At 37.5% G+C, this 12,461-nt stretch overlaps 1 protein-coding gene across 14 annotated transcripts in view; it reads left to right on the top strand.

Annotated features, from left to right (window-relative positions):
• The window catches only part of LOC149083233 (uncharacterized), a 71,062-nt gene that overhangs the window by 29,303 nt on the left and 29,298 nt on the right, over positions 1-12,461 (top strand). For all 14 annotated transcript variants that reach the window (XM_089236443.1, XM_089236445.1, XM_089236442.1 and 11 more), the window contains 2 exons: positions 6,011-6,220; positions 6,315-6,924. In XM_089236443.1, coding sequence (XP_089092569.1) covers positions 6,011-6,220; positions 6,315-6,924 — 820 coding nt within the window. The remainder of the gene's footprint in view (positions 1-6,010; positions 6,221-6,314; positions 6,925-12,461) is intronic.

The raw sequence follows: 12,461 nt of genomic DNA, 5'->3' as shown, positions 1-12,461 counted from the left end.
TGGAAGATTTTCATCGTCTTCAGTGATTACGTTAAAAGCATGAAAACACGGGCATAACTTTTTTTTTTCTAAATCTTTGCAAGACTTCAACTCATCTGCTGTTTTCAAACTGGCTGCAAAATTTTCTATTTTATCGCATTTTTTTTAAAATCACTGATGGTTGTCACACCTAGTTCATATTCAGCTGCAAATTTCCACCATCACCCGCTTCCAATCTTTTCACTATTCCCACTTTTTTTTCCGATGTTTAAAACACGTTTTCGTTTTGTCGCCATTCTGTACTTGAGAGAGACGAAAAGTATCGATGCTGGTAAAGCTAAAGAAAGATTGAAAAATATCTAAATATCTGTTTTAAACAAGCTAGGAAAGATTACCCCCCTTCCCCCCCCCCCAGACAAAACCGTGATAAGAACTGTTTTGTTGTTTGACCCTTGCCTCCCTTCCATTAAGGCACACCCAGAGGATTAAGATGAATTCGTCGATGAGAAAAAAAGATGACAGCTAAATCTGCTCCTATTCATGCGTTTGTTTGCTTGTCAATTGTTTGCAACTGCATACACTGTACCCAGGTTCGCCATTGTTTACATCTATTATACAATACTATCTATACAGGTACGGTAGGTACAGTTGTTTGGAAGTGGATTATTGTACAATAGAACGAAGCTATTGACTTGGGAGATAAGAGGATTCAAGTTCCAAGAGAATACAGTGTTCAGCATCGTTGACTATAGAAAACTGAAAATGAGTTAGGTTGAAAAGACATTCGGTTGATTGAGTTGTTCGGATAATCGATGTTCTACTGTATAACATTTTGGATAAGTGACCATATTTGAAAATGTTTGAATTTATTTTTTTATCACTTTCTCGGCATAAGGAAATACAAATCAATTCAAGGGAAACAGGTGATTTTGATTTTAAATTGAGTTTGAGGAGTGTTTTAGAAAGACAAGACCGAAATTGAATGACTGTATTTATGAAAAAACAATAGTTTTTTTCTATTGGAAGCATCAGCTTCTCTTCTCACATATTCCATTTGGGAGAAGTTTTTAGGGAAACAAGCAACAGTGTGAGTAGTTTCGGAATCAGTAACTAACCTAGTATAACCAATTTAAAAAAAAAAAAACTACAAGATCCAAGAGAAGAAATTCCTGGTTTTTTTACAAATTATGTTCAGTATATTAAATTGCTTCAAGCAAGCAGCCTTAATTTCTCAATTTACTCTTATATTTGTTCACATCTGGGGAATAGATGTGTGTGAAGTGAGTAAAATATATTTTTATAGCATGAATTAATATTGTATGGTTAGAAAAAATATTTGAACAAAATTATATTAATCAATTAAAAATGTTTGATTAACCAGTTAAGAATTTTAATTGGTTCCTAGCCCTATATAAATAAATAAATAATTTGTATCAAGGTTGGGTTTTTGGTATGACAAGTGCCAAAGTTGGTTTAAACTGTCAAAACTTGTAATTGATATATTCAAATAACAATTGTTGCCACAGTTATGTTAAGGGGTGTTATGACCCCTGAAATTGGATTTCCAAAAATTATTTCAAAAAATATTTCATTAAATTGCAAATAAAATAATAAAAATTTTGTGTCAGTCAGTTAATTTGTTCTTTCATAATAAAAGAAAAAAATAATGAATTATAGTGTAAACCTGTACAAGAAAAAACACTTTGAACGCGATTTTCTAAGATTACAGTTTTTGAGCTCATCCGTAAGATTAAAAAAACTACTGCCCCAAAAATACTGCAATTTTGCAGAAATGTTTATTCGACATGTGTTAGTAAAATGGACCTCAAATTTAGCAGTTGATCAATGGGAAATATTTAAAAAAATATTGTGAATTTAGATTTTTTTAAATTTACACTCATTGCCATGAAAATTTGCGCACCAAGAAATAATTGTGGGATCGAAACGAAAGTTGGCCTGAAGGTACATGTCGGGCAGATATGCAAATGATTAGAAATACAGCGTGATTGCGCATTGCGTAATGCCACTAGAGGGCATTGAACTTCGTTCTCCTTGGAGTATAAAACAGGTAAGCAGAGCTTGCTGGAGTGTATTTAATCGTTTGCAAAGGAAATGCTGAGGTAGACATGCCGTTACGCCGCTGTCGAAGACCATATGAGCAGTTGTCAGAGTTCGATAGGGGAAGAATCATCGGGATGATGGAAGCTGGGTGGTCAGCTCGGCGAGTAGCTCGTCAACTAGGCCGTTCTGATTTTACTGTGAGGAGGTGTTGGGACCAGTGGACAGAAGAGACGTCATTTACACGGTGACCAGGTTCAGGACGCCCTCGACAGACCAGTCGTCGAGAAGACCGTCACATCATCCGAAACGCACGCGTAGAGCCAACTGCCTCATTGGCCGCTATCCAGACACAGGCAGCAGCTTCATTATGGGCCCCTGTGTCTTCCCGAACCATCGCAAGGCTCCTGGCTGAAGGACATCTGGTATCGCGGCACCCAGTACGTGTGCTGCCAATGACACCCACACACCAACGCCTCCGTTTGGAGTGGTGTCGAGCACGACGGGATTGGACTGCAATGGAATGGAACCAGGTCGTCTTCAGCGACGAATCAAGATTCAACTTGAGCAGTGATGACAATCGTGTTCGTGTGTGGAGGCCCCGTGGTTAACGCTTCAATCCTGCCTTTGCTTTACAGCGACACACCGCTCCCACAGCTGGTGTCATGGTATGGGGTGGCATTGCTTACGATACACGGTCACCCCTAATATTGATCCATGGCACAATGACAGCCCAGCGGTATGTCCATAACATCCTTCAGCCACATGTGTTGCCACTCATGGCAGGGCTCCCAGGAGCCATTTTTCAACAAGACAATGCTAGGCCACACACAGCAAGGATGTCACAAGACTGCCTCCGCCACATTACCACCCTTCCCTGGCCTGCTCTATCCCCAGATTTGTCACCAATCGAGCATATCTGGGATCATTTGGGACGGCAAGTTGGACACCCTACGAGGTTGGTCGAACTAGAGGCGCATTTACAGCAACTGTGGAACGAGATGTCTCAGGACATCATACTGAACTTGTATGCCTCAATGCCCGCTCGTATCGCATCGTGCATTCGCGCTAGAGGGGGTCCAACAGAGTACTAAAACTTCTGTTCATCTGTACTTTTTTCTGCAATAAATGATCCTTTTTCTTGGATTTTCTAATCACTTACTTATATCAACGTAGTACTTACATGTGTAAAATTTCGTTTCATTTTGACGACTTCTTCTGGGTGTGTAAATTTTTATGGCAATGAGTGTATATATTTTTCAAACTTTTCAAAAATTCTAACATGGTCAGATATCTAAGTTTGAGATCTATTTTACTAACACATGTCAAATAAACGTTTCTGCAAAATTTTTCAGGATTTTTGGTGCAGTGTAGTTTCTTTCAAATCTTACTAAGATGAACTTAAAAACGGCAATTTTAGAAAATCACGTTCAAAGTATTTTTTCTTGTATATATTTACACTATAATTCATTATTACTTTTTATTTTGAAAGAACAAACTGATTCATAAAAAGATTTGAGTATCTTATTTGCAATTGAAAGAAATATGTTTGGTAATTTTTGACTGAAAATTGAACTTCGCAGGTTGTGACACCCCTTAATTAAAGAGAAAAATTCTTTTTTGCAAATTAAAATGTTTAATAATTAACATGTGAAGTGCTAATATTTTAAACATTTTGATATTTTAAAGTTTCTGGTCAAATTGTTTTGTTTAGTAAAATTAACTTTCGAATGGGAATATTATGATATGTATTACTCATTAAACATCAGACATTATACTGAAGTAAAAACTGCCAACTCAAGACATTAACCAAAAATTTCCCTTTGGGAATGGACCAGACCCAACATTCAAAAATCTGGTGTCCCTCGAGTTTGCCGGCTAATGCAAATGAATGAACGCCAGAACTTTGCCACTGGACTTATCCTGTTGCCAAGATCTCTTCCAGCCCAGCTTCGTGGCCGAGTCCGAACACTTTATTTTGTGTCAAAAAAAATAAATAAAAACATACAAAATTTTTAAAACATATTTTCCCTGGACAGTTGGGTACTGTAGCGATTAACAAACTTTGTGGTGATTACAGGCGAGATGGGGTTGGATGTTGGAGAAAAGTTCTGGGGTTTTGTTAAGACGGATGAATGTGCACATATTATGGTGGAGGTATATTTTAAAAGCAATTGGAAGGGACCCACGCCATCTCATGTTATCTTACACTTGTCATATTTTATATACACAGCATACAAAAAAAAACAACGAAATGAGAATTTTATTGTGAAATATAAAATATCCATCGGAGCGAGTCACCTCACTTAACAACCTTATTGGTGAGAAAATGGGTTTGATAACTTGCGGACTGGAAGCCAGGCAGGCTAATTCAGGGGAAAATGGTAGATATCAAATTTTAAGTTTTGGCAGTAGAAGACTACAAATTGTTGTCAGGAGGTATATGAACCTCCAAAAGAGGTATATGAAACAGTATATAAACATATGATGACAAAAAGCACTTTGTTTAACATAATTAAAAGCTGTGATTCACTTATGAAAGAAGAGTTAGGGTTCCCTTTTTCGCATAGGCCTTCATGGAAAGGGAAAATCTAAAAGTTGGAAAAAGCAAAGAATCTAAATTTTAAGATTTATTGAAAACATTAGATGTGACGACCTCCCAATATAACGTCTGTTTTCTGTGGAACAAAGGGGGTCATTATAACGAGAGTTGACTATATATTTACCTATTTTCTTTGCCTCTCTAATGAAGTAGACATTCTTCACAGGGTATGCCAATTTAAATCACAAAATTTAAATTTTGTATTTTCTTCACATAAATTCAATGATATTGAAGTAAAAGTAACCTATATGTTAATCATTTTATTGATATGTGATAAAGTTAGTGATTAAAAGAGGTATAGAAGATTTTAACTTAATCCCTAGATACAGTACAGAAAGAACGCTGTTCTATTTCTAGATTACGTGCATTGAAAAAATTGCAGAAAAATATAGGAGCTAAACTGCACTATGTATTGTTAATGCATTACAATGTAGCACTGGTTCTCCTGATTCAAAAACAGAGAAATTGTTTTTGTATAAAAGCCTTGAATTTTATGCTCTAATTACTGATTCAAAATAATAGATGTATCAAAATAAATATCATTGGGCTTTAGATATTTTTATTTTTTATATTAAAAAATTTTGAGTTTGCTCGTTTTTTTTACCAAAGGTCTGAATCCGTGAAAGCTTTGAAATCTGTGAAAGAATAAAAATGTGTAAATTATATCAAGCAACATCAGACATGTTGGAAACACATCCATCACAAGAAACAATCTTGTTGCATTAACATTGCATTGTTGGAGATGGGCCAATTATTGTGTAAAACATTTGATCTTGAAATTCTGTTGCTGACCTAATTAATGATGAATGAATAAATCTTCAATCCAGTGCAGATTTACAGATTATATCTCAGTTATGTTTGATCTATAGCACAATTAAATCTTTGAAAAGATTAACATTTGCTTAGAACATCTCTGGATCCACTTTTAAGCTTGTCAGCAATTGATCTAAAATTTTTCCAAGTTTGGTGAGCACTTAAACTTCGGATCATCCAAAACAATGCATCACGCTTGTTTTAAAAAATAAAGTTTTGAAAAGGAATTTTACGAATTTTTAGTAATCAGGCATTATTTCGAAATTCAGATTTCCTAATGCATGGCCCCTACATCCTGGAGCAGGGTTCCCTAGGCTGGGATCTTTGGCAGGCCCCTCTATAGTGAGTGTATAGCATGAAAAAACAAATAATAATGAGAATTGTCTCGGGGCTGGAGCCCTCTCACCCTTGCGGAGGCTGCGAAAAATATTATTTGCATTTTAATCTTTGTGTAAATCCTTTTTTTTTATACTTGTGCTTTTAAAATTATTTGATAATGTACACTTTTTATTCTCTGTTTTGGTTAATTCGTTTTATCATGTTTATTTATCTGTATAGGGAGGAAACTCATTTTGGGCAATCATCACCTGTTCCTCGGTATCTTGCTAATAGCAGATCAAGAGAGAAGAACCGTTTATCTCGTTCAGAGAATGAAAATGTTCGCCATGATCCTGTGAGTTCTACAAGTAGTTCATATGGATATGATGACAAGAAGTATATGGTTGCTTCCGCCAAAGATAAGTCAATTTATGGGACTGTTCACGATGGGTTAGTTTTTCAAATTATCAAATTCTTACGAATTTATTTCTCATTTATCTAGCTGTAATGTATAAGTTACTTATAGAATATTAATTCCCCATAGATATGAAGCTGCTCACCTTCCATCTAACCAACTTCCCAGAGAGAAAGTTTCGATGAATACAGATATGGTGTATCATCCGAGAGAATATTCTGGAGGGAAGCGTGGAAAACCTGAAACTTATGTTTTGGATAAAAACAAGAGTTATGGGCTCACCCTTGATGAAAGATTTCGAGCTGTAAGTTGTGATTCTGCCAGAGCTAGAGCAGAACAGCATACTCACTACAGCAAAGAAGAACTTGAAAATATTACTATTGATATAAAGCGCAGCATGCGTGAATACTCTCCCACAGTGAGACGCATCATTGATCCAACTGAAGTAAAATTAGTTCGAAGGCCAGAAGAAGGTCATAATCCAATATTTGAGAGAGAAGAAATAAGACAAGCATCTCGAGATCTACGAGAAGATGCTCATTTTGAGCAAAAAATGTATTCATCAAGAGTTTCTGGTCATTACGTCTTCAACCATAAAGATATGGAAAACTATGAAATAACGAGGCACAAGTTTGATACCTATCGTGGGCCAACATTGCATATGGATGGTCTTTACACTCTGACTGAAAAATGGCAGAGATTAGAAAATAAGAAACATGAGATGACTACTGTGGAAAGAGTAAGTTGCGGTTGAAGTATATGTAGCATCTAATCAGTGTCTATGATGCATATTTCAAATGCTCTGTGAATTTCTTCGAAGGGGGAAATAGTTTTCTAATGAAATAGTGGCTTTAAAACTTCATTGCACTGTTGCTGCAGGAGGCTTCAAAACAAATGGCGGGGAAGCGACATACCTCACAATAGAGTAAAGTTCAGCTCTGATTAGATTAAATGGGATAATAACCTTAAATAGATTGATATTACAATGAGATTTAAATATGTATAGCGCTATTTGTTGCAAGACTTGGTAATTTTATTAGATGCCATACCACTGATTTCTAAATTGTATATTTTTTACTTCTATAACATGTGAGTTTATAAAACATACTGATTATAAGGGTGCTAAACGCTATGGAGTGGTGACCACATTGAAACTGCATGGATGTTGAGTATGATCTGTAATGGAACCCTACCTTTATCACTAGAAGAAACATAACAAATATGTCAGCAAATGCGCAGTTCACACATGTTCTGTCATCACAGAACTTGGTCACTGATTTGCAAATCACAACAAATTCATTGTAAGAGAAGCGATAGAGTTCTGAAATATGCATTTGTGTCCAAGATGATTAGATATAAAGTTGCATCCCCACTACACTAAACAGGATGATTTTTGACTGGGAAATAGAAGTGAACGATTGGCGGTTTTCCTGCTAAATTGGGCTTATTTGAAAATGGTTTGGCTGGAAATTTTTGGTTTTGGTGGGGTGGTGGTTTTTCAGGTGGTTTCCGCCAAAATTGTTCCTTGTGAATTTTACTTACTTTTTTTCTTTTTGCTAGCAGAGCAAACAAATTTTCATTCACTTCAGTTCCCACCTCATTTGGTGTTTTCTTCTTGAGGGGCAAGCCATAAGCAGTGCCATAAAAGGTGCCAGAGGCCATAGATGTTCCAGAGTGGGTGGTGGTAAGATGTTTGTCGACCACAGTGAAGGTTGCCGTCAGGTCCCAGGCTCGAATCAGGGAAGAATATTGATAAGGTATTTTCCCTAATTTTAGCTTGAGGTACCACCGCTAGATGGCACCTTCATTTGTGAAGAGTACCCAGGGGTTCTCAAACTGTTGCAGCAGAGTTGCAGCCCAATAAAGATTTTTTGAAGAGATTCTTTGCTAAACTCCTCTGGGGAACTACAGATAAGCATTAATTAGGGTAAGGGACACTAGATGGAAAAAGTTTGAGAACCCCTGCCATAGCCCACTCACCCACGTTATGCAGGGAAATGATAGAACTTTCGAACATGGTGTTTTACCCTTGCTTTTTTTCCCCTTCCCCAAACACAACACCTTTTGGTGCACCATTTTCAAGTAGCTCTAGGTTCTAAACAAGCAGTTCTCAACCTTCATGAGACTGCAGTCCAGTAAATTAAAATTAATATTGCTTTATTAATTAAACACTATTAATATGACAATAAACTAAAATATATCACAATTAAAAATGGCTAATTATTAAAGAGACCTTAGTCCCTAAGATTTGTTATTGTATGGACTGTGTTATTTTACGGTATGATTGTCATGGTCCAATACTAGACCATGGCCTGGCTGGTTGAGGAAGACGTATCTACACTATCTACCAATAAGTATTTGGACACCTATGCAAATGTCTGCGGTCCTGATATACGTCACGCCCTCCGCCGGTATATATCGTGTAGGAAACAATATCGGCATTAGTCGCATGCAAGGTGCCGCGCAGTTTGGAGCTCTCTGATTTCGAGAAAGGTATAATTATCGGGTATCACAAAAATGGCCGATCCTTAAGGGACATATCTAGCGAGCTGAAGTACCCAAAATCGACAGTGGCCTATGTGATTAAGAAGAGGAAGGTGAGCTGTGATTGTCGGAATTTGCCCCGAGTCGTCAGACCAACGAAACTGGGAGATATAGACCGACGGGTGCTGTCCAGAGAAATTTGGAAGAACCGCACCCAACCGATGGCCCTCATCTGCGAGGAGTTTCAACAGGCATCTGGGAGTATTGTTTCAATGAATACCATCCGTAAGGAAGCACATCTGATTGGTTTTCATGGTCGTGCTGCTGCCCATAAGCCTTTGATCACAAAGTCCAACCGCGTTGCTCTGTTAATGTGGTGCAAAGCACATCGAAATTGGACCGTAGATCAGTGGAAACGGGTTCTTTGGAGCGACGAATCAAGGTTCACCCTCTACCGTTCGGATGGCAGGGTCTAGGTCTGGTGTCTGCCTGGAGAACGTCTCCTGCCAGAATGCATTGTGCCAACAGTCAAGTTCTGCGGAGGTGGAATTATGATCTGGGGGTGTTTCTCCTGGGATGGACTGGGACCCTTGGTCCCCATTCATGGTAAGCTCAATGCCGATGCCTACTGCACTATTTTGGATGACAATGTGCTTCCTACGTTGTGGCAGTTTTATGGGGTGGACCCCTGTTACTTCCAGGACAACAATGCCAGCTGTCATACTGCGAGGTTAACCAAGGTTTGGTATGGTGCCAATGGGGTTCATCGAATGGACTGGCCTGCCCAGAGCCCAGACCTGAACCCTATCGAGAACGTCTGGGACAAGTTGGATCGCCGAATTAAGGGGTGCCCTACCCATCCAAAATCGGTGAATGAACTGACATGTCTTCTCCAAGCCGAGTGGAAGAAAATACCACTAGCCATCACACAAGGACTTGTGGAAAGTATGCCCCGGAGGGTTCACGCTGTAATTGCCTCTCGTGGAGGCTCTACCAACTATTGATTTTGAATAAAGTTAGTTTTTCTTTTCTATCACAGGTGTCCAAATACTTATTGGTAGATAGTGCATGACCACATACCTGTGAAAGAAGCAGATGCGAAGCATTTGAGCAAACTATGGTAGGAAAATGTGTGACTACTTTTAGAATCTAGTAGAACCCCACCACAGCAACAATGAGGACCAGAGCCATCCTAATAGAATTGGGGAGGGGGACATACAAAAATGATAATCTTGGGGGCCCCTGCCTAGCCTGAAAGTGCCTGCGTACCAATTCACATACTTACTCTTAAAAATCATTGTACCACTATGATGGGTCATTGCGTTAAGATGTTCTGGCAGCACCCAACTAGATGCTTCGCCAGCCGGGTCAGAGCTCTCACATCTGCCTTTTCCATAACTGTTCCCAGAAATTAGTATATACAGTAAAACCGTGTTAAGTCGTCACTCCGGCTAAGTCGTCATTTTTCTTCAGCCTGTTCCAGCTCTCATAGACAACAATGTTATTAAACCCTTGTTTACTCGTCGCTAATTTCTGTTAAGTTGTCACTATGAAAAAGATTGAGAAAGAGGAACAGACTATTTTTATGGCTCCCATTAAAAGAAAGAGCTTGTTAACAGCATTGCCATATGCTTAAAAGTCACCATAAAATCCTATATACCCAAACGGAACAGTTTAAGTAACGAAAGTTGCGCTGGGGAAGTTCATTTGCCGACTAAGGTTTTTGGGGACTGTTTAAGCTAGATATAATTTCTGCATGGGGGCTCTATTGGTGAAACTGCAAAACACCCAGGCTCTGTCGCAAGAAGCAACGTAAGTACTTCCCCCCCCCCCACCCCACCTGGGGGAGGGGGACCAGAGCATCTCCGGCAACCAAAATTTATTGACACGTCAAAAATTACATATAGCGCAAGGAAATCAAAAGTTATGTAAATCAAAGAATCAAATTAATCAAGTTAAAGTGCAACGCGGCTATGGATAATAAATAAATTATCATAGAAAGCATGGACTATACTAATTTAGGGCTTAAAATTTAAACAAAATATCTTTGCTGAAAAAAATCAGTCCTTCTTTCCAAAGTTGAGGTCTTCTGTTTACTTTTTCCAGCCCAGGGCCCCTCCACAAAGTCAAAAGTGTTCGAGATTACTTTGTAGTTGTATCATGAACTACTGGTGATGAATTACAACACTAAAATTAAATTTGATGTATATGTAAAATGTGCAATATAGAGTTCTGTTATGAAGAAAAGCTACCTATTCTAACAGTTGCTCTGTTAGTCTAAATTAAAAATTACTAGTATAAATCAAAGTGTACATTTTACCACAATAATTTAAGTAATAAGAGATAAAAAAAAAGTAAAAAATTGCTATTATTTATTCTTTTGCGATCGCTAAATTTTATTAATATTGTTATTTTGATTCATACTTTAATAAATGTCATATTACTTTAAATTTATACGATTTTTATGGCATTGCACATTAAAACTGATGGAACTCTGCTTAAGTCGTCATAATTTTTCGATAACTTTAGGTGACGACTTATCAAGGTTTTACTGTATATATATATATATATGTGTTTTTAAAATGTTCTGCGAGCTGATATCCCCGTTAAAAAGTCTTGCCACAGAGAGAGCAACAGGTCTTCAATGGTACAATTATTCAACCATTACACTTCACTCATACATAGTTTGAAAATTTAACGGCAGCGCTACACATAGCAAACATTACACAAAAACAAACTTCACTGTAAGTTCACAACACGTAAACTCACATTCCAACATGTACCCAACAAGTTCCCGTAGAGGAATATGAACGAGGTGCATGTGTGGTTTAGTAATGGTATCTAACAAGTTAGAATAGTTTGGGCTACTTTTTGAATACTTTTGAGGACTTTGGATGGAAATTTTTTAGTGAGCTGGCAACTCTGCTGAGATATTGTAAGATAATAGATTGTTGTACCCTTTTGATTCATAAATACCTTAACCGTTTAAAGGCTGAACTATGAACAAAGTCACTTATTGTTTTGAAATTTGGAATTCAGGGTTCTTTTGCATGCCTATGCATAGATCAACTTTGAAATTCAAAGAAAAAATTTTTTTCTTTGTTTTTCACGATGTTCCATAAATGGAACATTGGCACTTGGGGAGAGGTGAAAGCGGAAACTGGTATAGCCTGTATTCTAACGATTATTTATTTCTGGAGTACAGTTATCACACAAAATTTTGTATTTTCTACTACAAATTCAAATTCACAACACATACTGGTTTTTTTTAACATAAAAATGATTGCAGAAAATTCAAAAATTTTTTCTAATGTCCGTGATAAAAGAAGGAAAACATATATATTTGATGGACCCGTTTGTCACATTGGTAGCATTTATACACATTTTTGGCAAACCACACACCGTCCTTTCATCGTATACAATATAATGGCCATCAGATGACCTGACATATTTTTTTCAGTTGACAACATGGAGCTGGATAAATAATCAACCCCTCCTTTGTTCGTAGAAGGTCCATTGTCACTTCTCTTCGAAATTCCAAATGCGAAATACGATCCGCTTCTCGCAACTCTGAATGTGCTGTAATCCAACGTGCTGTAATGGTCATATGTCAAATTTTTTCCAGTGGAATCCAGAGCTGAAGTTTTGATCGGATTCTAGAAAGAATTTTTTTCTCTCGTGTAATAATTTTTTTTTTCCAGATCGCTCAAAACTGTTTTGCCTTTTCATGAAACTTGATTATTGCACTTGCGTTTTGCTCCTTTTTTCTGTCCTACATCTTTTGAAGAATAC

The sequence above is a fragment of the Pholcus phalangioides genome, unplaced genomic scaffold (assembly GCF_987345545.1).
Source record: "Pholcus phalangioides strain wild (caught in Gottingen) unplaced genomic scaffold, Ppha-v1.0 ptg000009l_1, whole genome shotgun sequence".
Classification (NCBI taxonomy): Eukaryota; Metazoa; Arthropoda; class Arachnida; order Araneae; family Pholcidae; genus Pholcus; species Pholcus phalangioides.
This window is presented reverse-complemented; position numbering and strand designations above follow the sequence as displayed.